General features: G+C 39.1%; 1 protein-coding gene across 9 annotated transcripts in view; it reads right to left on the bottom strand.

The window, feature by feature from the left end:
• Positions 1 to 23,565, bottom strand: part of CTBP1 (C-terminal binding protein 1) — a 248,841-nt gene that overhangs the window by 75,278 nt on the left and 149,998 nt on the right. For 3 of the 9 annotated variants that reach the window (XM_026112673.2, XM_026112675.2, XM_026112674.2), the window contains exon 3: positions 16,193 to 16,300. The exons of the other annotated variants lie outside the window; for them this stretch is intronic. In XM_026112673.2, the coding sequence (XP_025968458.1) occupies positions 16,193 to 16,300 (108 nt within the window). The remainder of the gene's footprint in view (positions 1 to 16,192; positions 16,301 to 23,565) is intronic. 9 annotated transcript variants of the gene reach the window in all.

Here is a 23,565-nt window from a genome sequence, read left to right as displayed (position 1 = left end):
AACATCTTACTAAATATTTATCTGGAGACTTCTCTCAAACTAACCAAGAGGCTTACAAATCTGAAAAAACAGCACACGTACTCAAGGATGCAAAAAGCTGAACACTGTCAAATAAAAATGTCCGTTTGCTGTCAAGGACCTCAAACGCAACCACACAGTAGGATTACATACGTTTTTGACGTACGAGTAAAAGGTAACCCCTAGTGAATCATCACACCAGTTCCCGAAACGCATGAGATTGTCCCTGGCGCTGTCTCTCCTTCCGCTGGCTGATCAAGCCCGTACACAATTTAGATCTGATGATGTTGCAGCGTAACAGTAGGCAGCATTTGTACAACAGCCACATCACAGATACCTTGAGTAACCGGCACACTGCACAGCAGCTACAGCAAAAGGCGGAAAATGTTTGGCACATTAGGAAACCTAAACACATTTATGCAAACACAATAAGGTCTATCCACAGAATACTATTTCCGAACTATAATGGACTATAATAAAAAGTGTAAGCTTTAACTGGCTTATTTTTATTAACTCATTTTCTTTGGTTTCATTTTAAGAGCAATATATCCAGAAATTTGTAAAAAAATCAGAAAAACATACTATTAAATATGTAAAAATAATAATCTCCATAAACACCCCTTTGTACTCCAAAAAACCCCAGCAAAATCAGAGTGGAGAAAAACAGCAGCGAAGAGGAGACAGGCAGGAGACAGGAAAATCAATTCCATAGTTACACTATATGGAACGACATGCAGCCTAGGCAATCCGTAATAGTAAACAGTGGATGACTTTAGAACAGTAAAAAGAAACTAGTAAGATTTCATAAGTAAAATACACACAGTCTACAGAAACACATTTTATATGTTGTTTGCCTGCATATATCTAGCAACATACTAGTATTTTTATGCCCCCCCATTTGCCGTATATGTCCTCTAAGAACCGAACACTTCACAGGCAATTACCTTGGGGTATGACTCTTTTGCTAAACCAAAATAAACTCTCATGCAAATTTATTACCTACCCATTCTCAAGACTTAAATCTTGATAGCTGAAAAGGAAGTTACAAGAAATCCCTATCACTACGCAAGAACTCCTAAGATACAATTCAAATTTTAAAGTACATCAGTTACATGGTAATTTATAGGGTGATACAGTAACTTTGTGTGTGTTAAAAAAGCTCCCTTTGTATTGCTGAATGATGCAAAGAGAGCAGCAGTCTTCGAAATACCACCTGATCGAACTACTTACAGTAATATAACTTACAACTTTACCCCAAAAGTAAGTTGATTCAAATAGGTGGTAATCAGTATCAACAGATTTACTGTTGTATTTATGGCCAAATACCTTGCCTTACAGACTAAGACAGCATTTCAGCACCGCACATTATGGTAAAATAGTATTACTTAAAGATTATTCGATAAAATTACCAAAGGCCTTAACATATTACCTCAAGAAAATGCTGCAGAGATCTTGATCTCATAAAAATGTTTGCTAAACAGTTGTCTTTGAAATGGTTTAATTCTTCTACATGGTAAAACAGTATCTGGCAGAAATGTTTTGCTGAACTGGTATCAGAGCCCATTAAAATTGTTGTCCTACAGGAGTCTTTTGGGAACTCCATCATCTCTCAATGACTGTTACTCTTGATAGCAGGATGCCAGGGCACAAGAAACACATTAAGCAATTAAAAATCAGCAACGCTGATAACAAAAAATTTCATTTTAATCACCAAATTCTAGGGACATCTTAGAGCATAAAGACACTCAAATTATTTTTTCCTTGCTACAAATTCTCGTGTTGTATTTGGGCCCTATGTATTCCTCTGACCAGAAAGGTAGTCATTGATATTAGAATCAGCTTTTATTAATTTGTATTAATTTAGGTAGCTAAAACAGCGACCACAGGACATGCTTGTACATCGCTATGGGAAGAGTAAAGTTCAGCAGACATGCCCAGAAAGGGAAATACTACCATGTCTTTGTGAACAGATTGGGCTCTTAATTAAAACGATCTGATATGCCTTATGAGCCATACGGGTTATATCACAGATATACAAGTTACCTTATAAATGTACTTTAAATCAGCTAAGGGAGGGTATAGACAACTGAGCTGTAATAATAAATAAATGTATATAGATAACATAGTATAAATAATTAACTAGCTTTTCCTGAAAGACCTGGAAACAAATGGGAATACTCGGTGTATCATCGTACTGTGCTGATCTCTAACTAAAGTGGCTTCTGAGACCCGTGACCCAGAAAGGTTAAAGTTTAGGTCTTTCCCAGCGGCTGCACCTACATGATTAACATTACAGAGAAACCTACATCAGAAGCAACTATAACAAGAGAGGCACGAACAATAATTCATGTAGATAATAAATAATCTGAGGAAAAAAACCCTACCTTGGTTCAATTAGAGTATTTTGAATGTTTTTCCTTTTAAGCACTGCAATGCTAACGTCTACAAAATATGAAACATGGAGAGGGAAGTTTTTTGTTTCTCGAAGTCTTGCTATCACAACCAGAGTGAAGGGCTCTCAGTCTGTTTCTGGATCTTCCCTGACAAGAGACTTCCAATTGTGCTAAAATCTATGGGTGTTTTGAGATGTCGACAGATGTCTGCGAGGCCCTAGGCTGAGGTCAGACTCATCTCATGTGTGACCTGAGCCTAGTCTCCTGGCTCGCTTAAAAGAAAAAAAAAGGAAGCGGCAAGCACCAAATAAATTGTTTGCTAATTTACCTAGGAAAAAAAATGTTCTTGTTAATTTTTAATCTAATAACATACACACACTTCTATAACATATGGGCAACATGATGAATGCTGAGCAGAAATATTTTTGGTTCTCTTTCATTACTAGTCCTCACAGTATAATTATTCTCTCTGGCACTATTAGAGGGTAATTGTCTATTATTTCATCTATTAAACATCTAACCAAAGTTTTCGAAAACTCGTATTTAAAACTCATTTCAAAAGCACTTCTACTGTACTATATAGGTGAAATTGCTTGAATTTATATATATTTTACATAAATCCGCATTTCTCAACAAATGCATCAGTTTCTCAGTTCTCTACACGTCCACAGCAAAATGCCATGCTCATGCTGACATCATTTCTACTGCTCAAGGGAAGAGAAAATTAGGTCTCTCAAAGCTGGAGGCTAAATACCACAATGGATAACAAATATTCCTTGTATATACATCAGTGGGACAACTGGCTCCTTTGGGCACTGCCTGTACACTGCTAGGCAGAGAATAGATTCAGCGAAGATTTTTTGTTAGAATCAGTTCATGTGTATATGCAATATTCAGACAGCTTATTATACAATCATCGCTACCTGCTCCCTGACCCCAGAGATGCATTCTTCCTTCAAACCACCACCAAAACCCCAAAACACTACCATAAACCAAATGTGAGTATCTCTATTCATTGCACAAGGGAGTTATTTAAAAAAAAAGAAAAAAAAAAAAAAGATAGGATGGATAGATACTAAATTTTTTGAACTTTTCCGCTTTGATGGCTGCAGGGTAGTCTGAATTTCTACATAATCCACTGTCACGATCACCAGTGTTTCCACTCTGCTCTTGGAAAAATAAAAAAAGAAAGAAAAAGAAAAAGGTTTTGTGCAGGAGCATTAATAGTTCCACTTGCCCTGTGGCAAATGGGGAAAATATGTCAATGTGAATTACTGTACTGTCTCCATGGATCAAGATTTCTCTTAGTACTTTCGAAATTCCACTAACAGAAACAATTGCTAAGAGCATTTGCTACTTAGCCTGCTATGCTGGAATCAAATAAGACCCTAGGATCAACTAATGCTAATATTATCTTTCATATTGATTTTTTCCCCCTACATTAACTGAGGAAAAAAATAGCTAAATAATTTTAATAGGAAAGAACAGCATCTCACTCGCACAGTATATACAAACAGTAAGAGGCAATTCAAAGAATTTAAATATTCAAGTTAATTACAGAAGAAAATTCTGAGCTGTTCTCATAATCAAAAATGAAAGAACTTCACAGTTAGTTTTACTGCACTCCATTCCAACACAATGAAGTTATACTACATTTCTATATTCTACTTATAACACATATAAGTTACACTGGGGAATGTAATTACTCTTATCGACAGAAATTGAGAACACCCACACACATCAAAAAAAGTCCAATTCTATGCAAGTGTGACATTCCTAGAAAATATTAATAAAGAGATTTTATGCCTCCATCAGGATGTTATTCCACAGGTATTTATTAAATTCTTTCTTATGCGTCTTTTGTAGTGCCAGATTATAGTCTGTATTAGAAGTACAATTACAGACATTCATTGGCCATTGTGCAGATCTGGTATGCAAATTTATTTCTAAGCTCCTTGATCAGGCAGAAAAACAATGCAGTAGAACAAGAATGAACAACTGATAAAACCCAAATAACCCAAACGTGCGTTTTATTAGGTATTTCCACCAAATAGCAAACTAATTTCATTAGAAAACTATCTATCTCGATTCTTGCACTACATTTGTCACCAGGATTCACGAACGCTTAACAGAAATTCATCTAAAGAAGGCGACCATGAAGAGCCACTGCAGCAGACCTTTGCAGGGGGTCTGAGCTAGCACTACGTGACATTCGGATTAAAAAGTTAGTGCACTACAAGACAGATAAAAAACAAACACATACTAAAACGATTAAGAACCAGTTAGCTGACATCTTAAGGAGCATTTGTCAATGAAGATCTCCCTCTGAACAGAGATGCCTCTAATGGGTATCTGTCATCATCATCACCAACAATGTGGATAAAGATACAAAATCTTCGCCAAAATGACTGCGAACATCACAAAAACGGTAACTGTCTGTAAAAAATAACAATCGCGCAATCATTTTGGACCACTGATAAATGAGGATCACAGAAACAAACTGTGCTTTAATAGAACCAAAATGAAAAGCTTTGTCATTAGAAAAAGAGACTACTGTCACACTGATGAAGCAACGACATCCTAGAAAGCCGTGATCCCAGCGGTCCAGGGAACATGCAACCCTGTAGGAGCTGCCAAGTGCCACACTTGGACAAGGGGAGAGAATGCTCTCCTTGAAGCACCAGTAACTTCAAGCATGGAGAAAGTTTTTACTAAAAAAGTCTTTGTAGGGAGAAATACCAGATGCTAAAGGACCTCCCAATTTTAGAGAAAGACATAATAAGAACCAGTAGCTAGATGCTGAACGTGGGAGATTCACGTTAGAAATTTATTTTCTAGCATTTTTATTTAAGGGGATGTTATTGACTATACTGTCAAGGGCTATGGTGGTGTCTTCATCTCTTGAATACTTCAAGACAAAATGCTTTCTAGAAGATAAACATCACTCCAGTTAAAAATTTGGGGCTCAACTGTACCAGGGATGTACGTGATACAAAGGAGTTGAAAGTAACCTACAATTCCTCCTGACCTTATGCTCTGCGGAGTTACAGCTGACCAAAGACTTGAAAACAACTAATCAGTGGTTATAGCTCTGCTTTCTATAGGCTCAAGCAAAACCGATCATCTTAGTCTTTCCTTGGGTGTCATCTACTGACATAAATCTCTCCGTGCTCACGATGTCTGTTTACAGCTATTCTTGCAGAGAGGATCTGATGAAGAATGCCTTATAGAGTATTATAAAGGAGATAAATTTCAGAAAGCTCACAGTGGTCCCACTGAGAGCACTAAAGACAGGGCAGACAGATTTAAGATGGACTTCAATAGGAAGGTCACACCATATGTGAAACACCAAAGTCAAGGACTTTTCATACTATATTAATATCAAGTTGTTTTTACTTTCTTTAAAGCAAGGGTAGAAAAGCTAACTCAGAGACTTTGGTTAACTTGGGTTGGCAGAGGTGTTTTCAGGGACAGATGATCATATGGCATTGCACACTTCTTGGGTACCAATATTACTACCACTGTCCTTGGGGTTAGCTCAGTTGGCACTTCTTTAAGCAAAATATCTTCTCTATTAGGCACTGCAGGAATACTCTTGCATGTGACAAGTAAAACTGGACGTTGCCAATCAATTTTTGGTACTTAAGTTGCTGACATTTTAATTGATGACGAAACAGTCTTTTCTATTCGGTCTGCAAAAACATTGCGTAAGATGTGGCCCAGAGGAATTCTGTTGGCAAGTGCTTTTGTGAAGGAACCAAGGCCTCTCAGCCCGCAGAGATTAGAAAGATTAAGGCACTAGCCAAGGTTCGGAAAAATTACAATCAGCTTCTATCTCGTCACCAACCTCCCATGATCCTTGTCATCCTGAATCGCTTCCCTTCTAAGTATCCAGGCTTCTCATCTTTAAAATATGCATAGCATTCACTTATTAAAACACTCATGTTTGCTGTGACAACAAATCCAGATGTCTCAAAACAGCTAAAGAGTCATTCTTACTACTGTCTACTGAGACCAGAAACAGGTATACGTTCATCCTTGGTGCCAGCCTTCACTGCGTCAGCAATAGCTCATCATTCTGGTTTGGAAGAGTATAGGTAAAGCTGAGATTGCACAACACTGCGTTTTGGAAGCACCACCTTCAGCAGCCTCACACATTCAGAATGACATGCATATTTTAGCACCCTCTTTTGTCTTCCCCGTCCACTGAAAATGTTAATGTTACACGGAGAGCAGACATGAGAGTAGTCCTTCGTAAAATAAGTGAACCTGACAGGGCTAAACTACGAAAAATCTTACTGTCATTTTAATACAAAAGTGCTGCAGGAAAAAAAGCATTTAGGAAACTAAACTGTAAAAACAATGATAGAATTCTCTTGGGTGAACCCATAAAAGATTACCAAAATAACAACAAATTAATCATTTGGAGACATGGAGTATGAAAAGTAGAAATTAAGACAAATACAAATAAATCTGTTAATGAAACATTTCTGCAACTAAAAAAGTTACTGTTGTTGGAATTGGGAAGAAAGGCCGTCACAAGCCCAGTTTATACATTTTTTTGTAATGCTAGGTATATGTATATTGTATAAAAATGAACTAAAAAAGTGTGTGCAAGACGCACACACCCTGTAAGACAATACTGTGTTCTCCCGAGTCGGAAACGATTGGCTATCACACAGATTGCTAAAAGCAAGAACCTGAAACTACACTCCACTTACCACTATACTCATTAATAATACATGGCAGTTCCTCCATCTGCCTATATTCTCTTCTCATCGCTAATTTTGGCCTTATCCTGCAAAGACATGCACACGTTTAACTTAACATGCCCTGCAGGCGGTGCCCCCCAGCCCTCTCGCTCGGTCCCTTACAGGCACGTGGCACCTGGGAGCGCTGCGGAGGCTGAACTTCTGCAAAGTTGACTCCGCACTGCTGGTTGGACTGTAATTCTCATTAATCGCATAACCACTTTGGGGAGGAAAAAAAAATATATCTTTCTAGAACCTGTGAAGCACAACAATACTCCAGCACCTTCAGAATAATAATTATGGCACATGAAGCAAGTATAAACTATACATTAGTCTACAGTTTCCATAAATGGTTCAATTTAGCTCGAATTTTTTTTTTCTGTATTCCAATTTATTTGAAAAAAATAAGAAGTAAATTTTTTTTTTCCTTTATGGACCAAGTCTTGATTCTACTGAAATTAATGAACGTTTACCATTATGTTATGTTACCATACCATTACGTTTACCCAACTGATTAAGACTGAAGTTTCGAGCATAATTTGTAACTTTCTATTTACTAGGTAAAATAACAATTAATTCAGGCTAATTTCTGCTTCTCAGAGCTCTAAAAATATTATGGACATGAAACAAAAATCACTGTTATTCAGACAGCAGTTTTCAGGTAATAAAATTAAGAGCCTACAGGGATTTCAATGAAACATTGAATAAACTGTAAAGGACAAAATAGTTCAGTGTGCCAAAACAAACTTTAGCTCACAGTTGTATTGGAAAGTTGAATGATTTTCAGTAAAATAAATCCGTATTTTATTAACATGCTTGGTATAGCTGAAGGAATAACTTACACCCTTGTGAAACAAATGCTTAAATCAGAGTACTGCATATTATCTCAGAGATTGCCAACTTTAAAATTAACAATCTCTGTAACTTATTCTGATTTTCAGAAAAAATACAGATAATTACAACAATCTTCTACCACACAAGGTCCAGGCTAAATTATCCCATCACAAAGTAGCCATAGGAAAGACGACATGAAAACAAAACAGCAGCTGAACAGATATTCACAGGACAGGAAGGTCGCAGGAGCTGAACATCATCTGTCCTAGCAGCAGACAGGTAGCGCACACGCAGCCTCACAAAGCAGCACAAAGCACAAGGGGATCATAATTTTTGCCATTTCGTAATCTGTTCCAGGGAAGCGCTCTCAACACCGGAGCACTTCTGCTCACGCAGCAGGCCTGCCACCGGGATTACCTTCTGCCTGCGACAACGAGAGGGTAGGGAACTTCTCATCTTTTCACAAGAGCTCAGCAGTGTCTGACACCTCGTCCATATTTTGTACTTCAACTGATAATTGGTTAATATTAACTAGCAAATTCCCTGACTGCTAAAAGAGCTTCCAAGAGAATGGCATTAATAAGCTTACTGGGGAAATAAAATCTTCATTAGCTTTGTCATAAACTCCTTACTCTCTTTTAGCATATTCAGAGCCAAGAGCTGCATGTACCAACTATTTATGGTTACTGCTTCATTGATGCAATGCTAACCTCTTCTCGGTGAAGATTTCTTATAGAACTACATGAGTATGATTCAGAAATACACCCATTTTGAAAGCTGAACATATCGGATATAGTAAAAAGCTACAGCTTGAAGTAAGGTTAAGGTAGATGATATCTACTGCTCTCCCCTCATTTACGAATCCAGCCATTTTATGAGAAGAGAAACAGGCTGGTCAGGCATGATTTACCCTTGCCAAATCCATATCGGCTGTTCCCAGCCACCATCTCCTTCTTTCTGCAGCCAGAAATGTGCTCCAAGAGGACTCGCTCGGTGTGCAATGGTAGAAGCGCTTTCTGTTGCCCTTGATACCCCTTTCCAGTCTCAGCTGCAGTTCAGCCTTGGCTTTCCTAGCACAATCCCTACATGTCCAGGCAATGTTCCTAAATCCCTCCTTTGTAGCCTGTCCCCGCTCCCACCTCCTGTACACTGCCTTTTTGCATTGCAGTCCCCTAATGCAAAAGGCCTTGGCTCCCTGCTTAGCCAAGTTGGTCTCCTAATACTTCCACTTGCTCTCCTGAGTAGCGGAATGGACCACACTTGGGCATGGGGGATACTGTCCTCAGAGACCCGCCAGCTCTCTTGAGCTCCTTCACCCTTCAAAGCAGCCTCCCACTTCGCAGTTTCCTGAGTAAGCTGAAAGCGAGGGTCTGTGCCACGCTACGCTACGCTCCTCCTCGCTCCCCTCAGCATCTCCACCTCCACTCTTTCATGGTCACGCTCGACTTCCAGGTGCTCAGCGCAAAATGCAGGGGAAAGCCAGGCGAGCCAATCTGCTTACGGAGAGCAATATATGGGCGGGTTGGGTGGAAGGGCAGGATTTTCAATTTACATGCTGGTCACTTCGGACTTGCTTATGCAGTAATATTCCGAGTAGGATTTTCAAACAGTATTTTAAAAAAATAGCCATTTCTTAACACAACTGTTTAATGTAATTTGCTACATATATTCAATATCTGTGCATACTGGGAATATTCAGACACATGCTCAGAAACATCTGGTATTGAGTAATACAAGAAGCTGGTTAGTCATGTCCTGACTTAAATAAATAAATAAATAAATAAATAAATAATCTCCTTTCATCCTGTGTTTCCTCAATTCCCAAATATCGTTTCCTTAAATTTTCAAGTTTACCGAAGACTGTGTAATAATTCTTTCACGGTTCAAATTTACACATATCATTTCCTGGACAATTAAATCTAATGATTTGTTCCCACATTTTATTCAAAGAAAAAAAGTTCTTTCTTTTTAAACAAAGCCTAACTTAAGAAACGTTAGCATCTATTACGGGACTTGGATGACAGCATACTAGTAGCAGTTAAAGGCCTACTGGGAGTGAAATTACAGCTAGTAAGGAGAGTATGGCTCCTAAAATTTAATTTGACTGTTGCTTAGGCCTCTTCTTAAAATCTTTTCTGTGTTAAACAATAAAAGCAGTGATGTGGCTATAGATACTCACAAAAAAACCACTCATTTTGATTCTTTTAAGTGCAATGCAACTTGGGCAATTAAAAAGCAACTCAAATTAAGCAATATTTCCAAGAGTCTCTCTTCTGGCAGCTACAGAAATATCATCATTCCCTGGTACAGTCTGTATTTTCAGAAACAGTGCTGTTAAGTATGATTATAGGACCATTGTTATATATAGTATTTTAGCAGTAATTATACAAGCACAGATGAATAAATACATTGTACTTTAAAATTTGCTGATGGAAGCAACTTTTTATTTTCTTTCTTGCATTCATTATTACTGAACAGTAATATGAATATTTTTATGAATATTAACCTAATTTCTGAAAGTTATAAATGCAAGCCTCATAACAAATATAATTCAGGCTGCTATGATAAATATTGCTATGATATTAAGATAATTTAAAACTCTATCAAGTATTACTGATAGCAAAGTGATCTTTAAGCATTTTACTTGGGTTAAATACAATTATAATATTTTTCACATTTTGTTTAATGATAAATAAACCGCCCTAGAGATGAAAAATGTGGCCAGATTATTATCAAATATTTGTTCATAAATAATGGATAGAAATATTATTATACTGATGACATAGTTATTACTTTGATAGTCTTTTCATTCCTAATCACTACTTTCAGATAATTTTTCAGAAGTACATTTCACACAAGTGGTTTTGATGTTCATCATCTCAAACCACACAGATCAAGTCACAGAAGCGCAGCCTAAAAGAGCTTCTGGCATAAATCACTGAGCGAGGTAGGGAAAAAAGAAGAGATGGCACTGTGCCAGGGCAGTTTTATACTAATTACAGGTATACGGATTCCAAGTAATAATGTTGCCTTATTCAGATTTCTCTTTCCATGAAGAGGTTAAAAGAAAGACTTCTTCGCTTGCATTTTAGCAAGTCGGTGAAGGTGTCACAGTGAGGCCCAGCAGTAAATGCGGCTGGCTGGTGTGCCGGCAAAGCCGGCGAGCTCTGCAGTACTCCGACAGGTAACCTCTGCTTGCCCGCATTTACCCTCCACCACCTCTCCAGGATTTCCCAAGGCATTAGGAGAGCTTAGGCTACATGCCGGTGGGAGGCTTGTTTCTTCCACCTGACTATAGCAATGAATGGATCCATCTGAAATTGGCACTAACTATGGCTTCTGAAATAAAATGTTTGCTTTAACTTACGGAAAAAGTAAAATTAAGTTCACTTTGGATAGGAAGTAAAGGATTTTTAGCAAGAGCCTTTTTATATGGTGCTGAAATACAAAGAGTTTGAATGTACAGTATGTGTTCCTCAGCTTCAATGGTTAAAATCAATTAAATTAAAATTTTGACATCTCTGTAAGAAGGTAGGAGACAAAAAAGATCACCCTTCTGAGAGTACCATTTCTCTGTCCTACTTCTGATGGAGACAGAAGCAAGATATCTGTTTAATCCTGATGATATTAGGCAGTTCACCTCATTTGAACTGATCTTCTCTATAGCCAGACTGAAAGCCAAATCTGAAAATTCTCCTGACAACTTCTCATAACACACCTAGATTTATGCTTTCTGCTTATTCTGCAATTTGATCACAATTTGATTTTTTTTAAATAAAACTTCTGTGTTGATTTGTATAACAAAGTCATGAGTTACAAACCTTAGTGATTCTAGAAAACACACACAGATTTCCCTATCGTCAACATCATAATGAAGTAAACACCATAGTCCTCTCGCAAAAAAACACCCTTCAAGCTTTGAAGCATACCCTAAAGACAACTAAATCTGGAGTTAGACCAGAAAAGGAGCAGTTCCCAGAGTTCAGAACCACGTGCTCCCGCTAACTCTTTCCTCCTCCATCTCAGCGCTCAGTGCTCTCCGCGGGGTGCAGCTGCAGGTGTCACTGGGAATTGTCCACGTCGACCTATGCCAAACCATTGCTCCTACACTTCACTCAAGCCATCGTTCCCCAGAGAACTGAGCTTTGTACTTTCCTGTCCCACCTCCCTACTTTTGAAATGTAGCCTTGCCTTAACTTTGTAACACTGCTCCCCAGAAAAGCAAGCAGAAAGGGCTTTCAGCATAGCGAGAAGTCCTCAGATGGCCTGCGTGCAAACCCGTATGTCTAATGGGCTTCATGACCCTACAGGCATTACTAGCGCCTCTCAGCCCAGTGGTTAGTTTTAAGACTGACGCAGGGTCACGCTGTGCAAGACCCACCCTGGCAAGACGTGTCCATACACCCAGCCGAGAAAACCCGCCATGCAAAGGGGCGCTGGCGTGCTGCCCCGCAGAAAGCACGCTCCTCTTGCTGCCCGCGGGCCGCCCGCACGCGGATGCACGAAGGGAAACCGTGCTCCCGAGCGGCAGGGAGAAGCTGCCAGCCCAATAAAAATCACTTCCTCATGGCCTGGTACATCATGGGATTGTACCATCATATTTAAGCCCATGTAATCGAAGTTTATTTAGCCACTGGAAAATAATACGTCTTTCCACTCCCATATTTACGATATGTACTTAACCAAGAAAATCATGTTAGCAATTTCTGCCTTCCCTTTTATAACACCAATATTTTGATACCAAAGGTTGCAAATAAGATGAACAGATTTCATGTCAACAGAGACTGATAGGAAAACAAAACACCCTTACGTTATCAAAGGTAGCTGAATAATCTGTCTGGCTCTGAACAAGGACACTCCTTCATGGGGATGGCCATTTCATGCCCAGACTAAAGGGAAGGGTAATACAGCTGTGTCGTTTGATTAAAAAAGAAAAAAACACCACTTCAGGAAGGAAATATTTTGCTCCCTCCTGAATAACTGGCACATTTGGAACTTGACAAAGATGTAAAGCGGGAGCGAGCTTCTGCTTAGAAGATACAAACAGGAACGTAACAACTACTTAAATAGCGAGTTATTGTGATTGCCCAGGCACAGAATATAACGTTCCCAGCAACGGACCAAAAATACTCTGAGCCAGACACTGGGTAAACCAAGGGTGAAAGGAGAAGACTATTAAAGGCTTTGTAATCTAAGTACTTGAAGCAAAATAAAAACAAATGCAGTCCGCGTGCTTCAGACACTGAATGAGCCCACAGCAGTCGCACTCAGCCAGTCTCTCTCCAGCCTCTCGCAGGAAGAGGCAACTTTTCAAAAACCAAAGCAAAGAAAGGGGAAAGAGGAACGGCCTGTGAGCACAGGAGCCAGGCAGCGCTGCGGCAACGTGGAGGGAGCGCCGGGCTCGAGGGCTTGCCGGGACGCGAGGCGAAGGCGGCAGAAGACGCCAGGCGAGGCGCTCCCGACGGGCAGGGGACACGCGGAGCAGGGTCGCTGGCTCGGGCTGCCTCAGCGCCGTGCACTTTTAATTCTTCGCCGCTGGCCTGCGCGAGGCCTGACCGCCCCGTCCCAAGGGCCGGCGCAAACCTGCGCTGCGAGCGAGCCCTGCGCTAAAACAGTGCATTAGATAAAGCTGCAGGTATCTAAGTTTCTAAGCCCATACAGCCCATGAGGCGAAATAGCAGGCTACAAAACCTGTGTATTGACACTTTAAAAAAACACAACCAGTGTTCGGGTAATAAAATATACAAATTCAATGGAGGCAGAGAGGCCATCTCAAGAAACATTTAAATTGGTGTTTATCATTATTATATGAGACAGAAGCATTACATTTTAATTGCTAGCCATTAGAAGCATATAACAAAATACTTCTAATAACTGAAAGCACAAATGTAATGATTAAAATATAGTTAATCTTACCAAGTCCTGCACTACTCGAATGCAGGGAAGTAATTCCCTTCCTAAATTATTTACTAGACATTTGCAAGAGGCAATGTCCCTGAGTAATCTCCACTCCAGTGCTCCCTTTCTTAACTTCACCAGGAGAAAACCAAGACAGTAAACTAACATTGCATACAAAAGAAAAAAAAAAAAAAAAAAAAAAAAAAAAAAAAACCAAGAGGTGTTTGCAAAACAAATACTACTACTCTTTCTCCCAAAATCTTACTGGGTGTCAGCACTGCATGTGACATTTGAGAAAAACACAAATCACAGATCTCCCTACACGTTCCTTGTTTAACATCTGCCAGGTAAAAGCTGGAAACAGATGAGATTCTCAACAAACAGCAGACACACATTTTTAGTCTAGAATTACTCGTGCTGATACAACACAAAATGTAGACGGAGAATAAAATGCAATTAATCTATCAAAAGATATAATAAAAATATTTAAAACATTCATACCTGGAATCCCCTCTGGCTAATATATCAGTTTTTCTCAGACCTTGGAAGACATGAGAGGCATCCAAAGTTAGACTACAAGGTGCCAGGCTATTATTTCCATTCACGATAGCCAAAATAGCTAAAGTGAGTAATATTGAGTCATATTCAAATGGCAGAGTTCATTTGCAATTTTTAAAGCAAGTATAGACCAGGACATACAGACATAAGTACTTGTTCTTAGAAATAAACATGAATTATAAGGAATTCCTCATCACGCATCCTACCTAAATCCACTAAATATGTGACTTCCACCATCTCGCATGCTACTTTTAGGATTTTTTATTCTTCTAATAGCCCATATTGTAAAGCAATACAAAAATTCAGGAAATGATAATAAGCACTTCAAAGAAAAGTAGCACTGATAGCACCAGAGAGGACGAAATTTTATCTATTAAATAGAAAAAGATGAGTGAGGATCAAAAAGTTAAAAAATACTAGAAACAGATGGGAGAAGTAACATCAACAGAATGTGAAAAACTTAAAATATTTTAAAATGCTAATTAGAAATTATTAAATATGGAGTATGCATTTGATTACATTACAAAAAATTGAGCTTGTGTGTGTGTATAAGAAATGTATAAGCAATCACTGAAATCTGTAAATATTCCAAACATTTTTGACTATTTTGACATAACGTAGCTTTACGTCAAAAGAAATTAAATCCAATAATAAAAAGAAAATCAATGGCTTCTTTGACACACACATAAAAGTTCTAAAGAAGCAAAGCACTTTTGTCACGAATTTTCACTTCTTTTACCTGCCAGCAATTTATCAAAGAGCAAAACTTGCCACAAATTGCTTGGTTCCCAACACTTTGATCCTGAAACGCATCAACATCTAAATGAAGAAGGACGTGGCACAGATGGGCTGCCCTAACAGGATTACACAACTGAACTGCTAGACCTGACTTGAGTGAGCTTTCATGAGAATACAAAACCCAATAGTTCAGCTCTCAACCCACAAAAACGTATCTACAGTTACGGTTTGGATCCTAAGAGTGCAAACTAAGATCCATAAAATTCTCTCATCGAGACTCAGGTTCTGATACAGTGAAGAATATCATCACAATCATTAGTTACCACAGAACAAGAATAATCACAAGAATGGCTTCTGATTAACTGGAAGTGAAAGATGGCATCTGTCTAAGACTCAGAGAGACCTGTAAAATAATCTAAGCATAACCATCACCTTTATAAATATATTCCAGGTGCCTGCTGCAAATGGCATGCCGCACAGCATCCCTCCAGACTGGTCCAAATACATCAGTCCCACTCTGAAAACCACTTCTTTATGCATTCACACCCAGCTTTAATCCTGCTCAACAGTCAATATGACTCTAAATATAATCTTTAAAATAAAAACTTCTCAAGACTACAAAATTTACAAAGGGTCATTTCTATGAAGGCACATTTCTTCAGGTGCTTTTGTACCTAGCACAACCAGGTTTGAGAAGAGTGTTGTTTTTCTAGACACTCAGTACTTTTTTTTCTTTTTTTTCTTTTTTTTAAATACTGACTGAGCAGCTGGAATCGTCCCTCTTTCTTTTGCAAAAGCAAAAGAAAACAGACTGGAAATAGGCACTTTAGGTACTGCCTGATGCAGGTTAGATGGAACAAACAAAATGCATATTATTCTTTGACTGAGTCAGCAACTGCAAGAAGATAAATGACCGCCACAACAAACTCCAATATATACTTAAAAATAGCAAATTTTCACTGGTTTTTGTTTATTTATTTTTAGCTTCCGCTCTCTCTCTACCTTTTGTCTGTAACAAGATGATTTTCTTCTGACCAACCGAGCACTTAACATAATGCAGCGGACAGGCTGGCTTCTCCAAGGCGAGTGATGACGACCAACTTGGACATCCTGACAAATGAGATAAACGTCCTGGCAGTCACACTGCAGTTGATTACAGGGAAAATTACAATAAAAAAGAAATTGCCACTCTTCCTCTCCTCATTTCTCCCTCTTTTATTTTAACTTCCCTGGTAAGAAGAACTTCCCTTAAAAGCAGGTGCTATTCTAGTCCATATAGGAAATGCCAAAATGGGCAAAATCACCTGTTGAAACTGCCCCAACTCTGCCCAACCACCTTAACCGTATTCACAAATACACTTAGTTACTGTCACCATTCTTCTTCAGTCTTGGTGTTGGTCCATTCTATTTGACGTGGTAACAGTGATACAGCAAGGCTGGTTCATTAAGAACAAGTTTTACATCTGTGCTTCAGTAGTAGTTACAACACTTATAACTGTACAACCATAAATCAAGCTTTGATCTCTGTCAATATCATCTTAAATAACTGGGAGGAAATTTCTACTTAAAATATATTTTAAAAGTCACGTTACTGAGTTCTGCTTTCAAGTTTCAAGCAAAACTAATACTTATTTAACAAGTTTTTCACTGAGATTGTATAATGTCAGACTGTATTTGTTACTGAAGTTGTATAATATATACAATACTGTATTTGTTAAAGGTAAACCACAACAGCTTCAAGAATTTCTTGCAGTGAATGTATGCAAGACTTCACCGTTACCTTGCTAAAAAGAAAAAAGAAATACTTATAAACTCTAGACCTTGTCTGCAGTTAAAGAGTAGGCTCCAACTGACATGCATCATTTTTTGGTTTCATACATTGTTTCTCTCACACACATGTATTGATGGTGTGATCCCATTTTTGAGCCAAACCTCTTCTAGTAAAAATGTGCATGTGCAGATTTCCAGAAGCTGTATATACACAAATTCTGTATTTAAGAAAACTGAAGCTTCCACATATAGTGATGGGTACTGATACTGCAATGGAAGCCAAAATTAAGTTGGAAACCCACATTTATTCCTGCAAAATTGGCCAACTGAGAGATAGGATATCTTAAAACTTTTCTAAACAACCTGTTATTATCTGTATTTCAGTAACAACCAAATGTTCCAGATGAAATCACGGCCCCACGGTGTGAAGTCAGAATGAGAAAATGTCTCTTGTTAGAGATGAAAAAGAGGGAAAAAGAGGCACAGACAATTGAAGCAACTTGGCTGACATCAAATTAGTCACTGGCCAAACCAACAACATAACGAAAGTCAGCTTCCTAAACCAATAAGGCTAGAACAAAGAAATGGGATCTGATGCCTCATTTTGCCACGTGCCATAGCTAGGCATCCCACCTGCTCGCTCACAGAACTCCTGTTTCTCCTCCAGGTCCTTAGCAGACTCCTACAAAAACGTCCTCACTTCGCTTCCAAAAATACAGATGGTATATAGTGGAAAACTCTCCTGTCTGTAAAATACAAGCAGAGTTTCCTTTGGATAAAACTAAAGGACCAAAATACTTGACCTGTGTTTTTGGAAACCGATGACAAGGATTTTTTTTTTTAATGTTTTTTTCTTCATGTTTTTCCTCACTCCACTGAAAATAAAAAGTACTTTCATAAAATGAAATAACATTTCTTTCACATTTCCTAGCCTTAACCCTTTAATCACACATGAAACTACGCACGCAGTAACTGCCAAAAGCTGTTACAGTTACACTGTCAACCACACCAGACTAAGAGGAAAAGTTAGCACTGAAAAATTTTAAAGTTCTCCTGGCTCAGATAGTTTTTGTTGACTTCCCTGTGGGTGAAGGGTTAGTACTAGATGGCCTTTTTATGAAACACTAATTCCTGTGAGCTCAATCAGATACAGAGCCCAGAGCACTGAAGGTGCTGGATCCCGACCGAGCAGCCCTGGTACTCTGCAAGGCCTTTATCTGCAAAGAGCAATCAGGCTCAGGAGCCAAAAGCATGCTGGCTATGGCACTGAACTCCTTAATACCAGCTTGAGAGCTGGAGGATTTGGAACAGCGTTTGCACAAGCAGCCAGCCGAGGTGGCTTGCGAGGGATCTCATCGCAAGCACACCCCAGAAACACGACTGCAGAGCTGAAAACCATTTCAGAAACGCAGCATCGTTCCTCCACTGCATAAGCAAAAAGCACTACGTACTATGTTTTTTTTCTCAGTTTCCCAAACCTGCATATATTTGGAGGTGGGGAAGTAAAAAATTAAGTTCCTAAAATATAATTTAAATCAGTAAAAAAGAAAAAATGGTCTCTATTTCATCAACCATGGATTCAGCAGTAGCCTGACCAAAACAAAAATAAAAAAGGATGGCAGAATATAATGATGCATATTAAACATTCAGGAAGGATTTTTTATGCACAAACTTCATGAAAATCAGACCGCATTAGCGCTACTACTACCGACTACGTTAGTGTCTACTTAGCAGTGTAACAACAAAGAGAAATGCTGCTGCAAGTCAGGAGCCTAAATCTTCTGCTTCTCCTTTTGTAATTTATGAAAGCACACTTCTGCTGATGGCACATGATAATGTCATGCAGCATTAAGAAGGCCTAAGGAAATCAGTTCTTCATATAGCTGAAGCAAAAACAAGAATAGGTTATGTTCCCAGCTCCAAGTGAAGAAAAGTCTACTGGCTTCTGCTATGATAAAAATATTACCATACATTGTCACTTTTTTATTGCCTTCAATTAATTTTCTGTCATTTCCAGATAAATGCTGGCAGTCTACACTGCTCAATTCTATAAGCTGGTTTTCATTTCTGATATTACAACATCTATCACTACGTTTGTGAGAAACAGTACGATTTAAGGTAGCGTAACACTTTCAAAATGCATTTATATATAACTTTTATTTAATCTGAGACATTTTTTAAATTAAAAATGCATCAAAAATCTATGCAACTCTTGTCCAAAATGGCTCAAACCATACAAGAAATCCATCCATAAACTATTTTCTTTGCATGACTCACTCATGAAATGACTCTGTCACATGCACGCAGAATTATATGCTTCTGTCTTTCAAGGAATTCCAAAATACGTTGCAAAGGCAGGCTGAAAATGAACTTCCTACAAAATTTTGACAAATCACACAGTTCTCTATGTCCAAACAGGGTATCATAATACTTATAAGTAAATATATTAAAAGTAAACTCCTTAAGCATCAAGCCATTAAGTGCAGAAGTTAAAATAAAGCTATAAAAGCAGGTAAGGAGAAGACACATTATTTGTTAGAAACGGAACGGCACAACAATGCATCTCAAAGCGCATTCCAGCTACGTTTCCTGGCCTTCGGTTGAACGCTTTGCAGCTCATCTTCCTCCTTGCTGGGAATCCTCCATGTCCCACCGCTACCTCCCCTGATTAAAAACGAGAGCAGCACTGCCCTGAGCCAGAGATGAGACCGAGCCAGGCCACTGCGCTGTCGCTGACAATGGCCTCAGGAAAGGAGGAAGATCGGAGTATTCGTGTAGCAATGCTTTCCCAAAAACGAGTTTCCGATAACGGACTGCTCGGGGACCTCAGCAGCAGATGATTGCTGCGTGGTAACTCACGTTCAGCAGCTCTCCCCCGTGTCCAACCTCCCCCTGAGCCCAGGCGAAGCTCTACCAAAAACAGTCCAGAGCTCCATCTTACCACCACGCTGCGTACTCTACTTCAAGCCCTGCCGTACGTCTCCAGGCCCAATTTACACTCTGTTCTTTGAGGCAGAAGGAGAAAAGGGAGACAGATACGCTCTTCTGCAATTCAAAAGATTTACTTTAAAAGCATGAGGAAAAAGAAGTAAGATCCACTTACTTTAAAACCTGAAACGTCATCCAGATTCTTCAAGTGGTGCACTTTTTTAAGTGTACTACTTATTTTTTTAAGTGTACTACTCATTTTTTTAAGTAAGAATAAATTATCTTGGACTAGTAAGAAGTGGTTAGTGCTGGAAATATGTACAGCTAGGCCAGAAATAAAAAAAGCAGTTTAAGCATTATCCGAGGATCTGGAGGACAGACGGGGAGGTGCTTTAATTGCACAGATGGAGCGCATCTGAGGCCAAGAAATCACGTTTCAACTGATTTTTGAAAGTTGAATTATTCACCTCTTACAAGCCTCTCACAAGAGTCTACATTTTTTATTATTACATAACATGAAGAAGAGGTTAAATAATGGTGAAAGTAACTGAGCTTAAAACAATTTTCTGGAGTCGAACTATAAGCAGATAAAAATCACATCGCCTGAAAGACCTACTTTAATAGTATTTTACCCTTGGGTTTAAAATAGGAAAAAAACCACAGCACAAGACAAGAGTCTCTTTACCTGGCAGTAATATGCGTACAAAAACAGATGAAGACAATTCTGTTCCAAAATTTGCTGGCTGCGTCACAGCAAACGTCCAAGAGAAAGACGCACGGCTGCCTGGGGATGTCTGTGCAAGCTGCATAGTTCCTAATTCAATTTACAGACTATTAGAAAAGATTTAACACTTCCCATCAGTTGGACGTAAGTATGGTTGAAAGGTGATTTTTAACCCTCAGAGAAGTTTTGATTCCTTCTTATCACCGCAGCAGAGCTCCTTTGTGCGGGTCCAGTGAGCCTCCTCCTGCAGCATCCCACAGAGCCAAAAGGAGATGCACGACAGGCGACCCAGCCTCAGAGAAGGGTGAATACTAGAGGTAAAAAGTCTAAAAATACTGTGTTAATGTCACAGGTCTTTTTAGATCAAGCTATTAATGTCAATAATTTCTTTTATAAAGAAAACGTTTTAGAGAATGAAGTTCTGAGACACTGTGATGAAGGTGAGCGGGGAACTCCAGCGCGGGAGTCTCAGCTCCTGTATTTCTTACGCATTTGAAAGGTCGTATTAATAGCATCGAATATTTGAAAACCTGTATATACACAACACTGAAATACATTTGTTTGTTAATACATACAAAGGACTAGACTGCTGAGGGTATTGAAAGTTAGATACGTGCTCAAAATATATAGCTTAAATAGAGGTGCTGCCGAGAGCTAGGGTCCGCGCCGAGCGGCCGCCCCTGCCCTCCCACCCTCCAGCACCCAGAGCTGCTGCTGTGGCACTTGCGGGTGGGTAAGGATGCGTCCCTGCCTACTGCTTGGAGCACCTGCTTGTGGGTCAGTACGGGCCCTTTTCAGTCTATCTGCCAGATGGGATCTCCTTCCCCAGTCTCGCATGGCAGCAGGATCGGGGGGTTCGCTGTTGGCGGTGCAGGACAGTCACTTTCTTCACCTGCCCTATGCTGGCCGCCCGTTAGGTTCATTAAGTGCCTCCTGGTTCCAGCACTGCAGGACACAATGGAGCAACAGCTCTGCTCAGCGGTGTGTTTGATGAGCGCTGTAAAGGGTCTCTACGCTAATGGCACATGGAAAGCCAACATCTGTATTTCAGAAACGAATGCTTTTAAGGGGCTGTTGTACACGTCGGACTTGCAAAGCCACGCGCCCCAAGCTCAGGACAGCTTTCCTGCTTTAGGCAGAGAGTCCATCTCCGCAGAATCGGATGGTATTTCTCCCAAACAAAACTGAGGGTTGCATATTACACTTGGTTTCAGGGACAATTCAAACAACAACACAATTTTTCTAGCCAAGTGTGGGAAGCGTGCGTGCGTGTGTGCATGTGCGATGCTTTTTCCCAAGGATTTTCTGGTGTACCACTACCTGAAACACACTTTATAAGCAACACAACTTTGACATTCTCATGCCCATTAACAACGTATTACTGTGGAAACACACATAAATTTAACAAGAGTACAACGCAGTTCGCTATGTTTAGAGGCTGGAATATTTTATGCTGGGGTCTTTTACCACATTAAAACACAAGGAAAGCTAGGCAGCTAAGTATCTGAGAGGTAACAAAGCTTTTAAACTACACACAGATGTTGAGCTGCACTAAAAGGACAATTATTTTGCCAAAATCACTGCCAAATTAAAGTTCCTATTTGGAAACTTTTACACACTTGTGTTTGGTGCAGCTGCAGCTGTTTAATTGCACATAAATTTTGTTTTCCCCTTTCCGATTGTTATTCAAATGACATTAAAGTGCAATTACAGCAGAATGACAATAACTAGTCCGTTAAAAGTTCAAATTGTGGAAGATCTGTTTTAATTTAAATTCAATAAAGTATTAGAATAGTAAAATAAATGTTGCATCTTTCTGCATGCACATAAATGAGCTTTTTCTTTATAGGGGCACATATGTGCATTCAGCACGCACACCTACTACGCTGGCATCAGGTGCAATTTTCAGACCAGGACGCTTTAATTGCAAGCAGTTATGTCGGTACTCGCCTGCATGCAAGCTGCCTACGTCAGGCTGCCCACGTAATCGGATGAGAGAAACGGGCATTCTGGGGGAGCAGCTCCTTTGCTCGGACACCCAGGTTAAATGAGTGGCTGTAGCACCGCTTCCCGGGACCGCAAGGGTGATTCGCACAACTTGGTCAGAGACAAGAGGCTCAGCCGCGTGTACCTGACTATCAGGCATTTCATTTGGCTTATTCTACATATCTTCAGACCACCAATCCAAACAGACTTCAGGATTTTAGTATGTATAGTAAACCTAAATACTCCCTAGTGAAGTTGATTACCTTTTACACAAAAAAAAAACCTCTTAAAATTTGGCTTTGGAAATGCAGCTAGAGTATATACCAGTGCAACTGAATCAGAACGACTGACACAACAGAAATATTGGCAGATATAGAATCAATTATGCTCTTAAATGTATTCCTTATCTAACTGAGCAGATAAAATAGTACTACATATCATAAACCTAATGGATTTATGAGATTTTCAGTCATATGCTGACATGAGTATGAGACCTTCTAACACCAAAGTGGCAATATATTCATTTTTACTATATAAATATTTCATATTTATTGTTTTTAGCCTTAGTAAGTGGTAAATGAAATACTCACTTATGACTGCAGTAATTACTATTTTCATGACAATATTATGTTCTAAAATTGCCTTGTCCTACCTGAAAAAACAAACTCAAGATGAGCAAGTACCTACTTTCTAAACTTTAGGGAATAAACTAGCCCTTCAAAGAAGGGATTTTTTGAGGAATAAGTTTTAAAACTTTTACATTAAAGCTGGGAAAAGACTACTAATCTACTGATTGTAGCTACTTATTTCTCTACATAGCCATTTTAAAGTCAAAAGTATAATTTAAGGTACAAAGACAAGGTTATTTAAATGCTTGACAAATACAAAGATTCTAAAGTATTTCAATCAATTAAAATGTCACCTATAGCACATTTGCTTATTTAACTAGTAAAACCCTAACATTTGT

The sequence above is a fragment of the Dromaius novaehollandiae genome, chromosome 4 (genome assembly GCF_036370855.1).
Source record: "Dromaius novaehollandiae isolate bDroNov1 chromosome 4, bDroNov1.hap1, whole genome shotgun sequence".
Taxonomy (NCBI): Eukaryota; Metazoa; Chordata; class Aves; order Casuariiformes; family Dromaiidae; genus Dromaius; species Dromaius novaehollandiae.
Note: the sequence above shows the minus strand (reverse complement) of the source record. Positions and strands in the feature narration are given on the sequence as shown.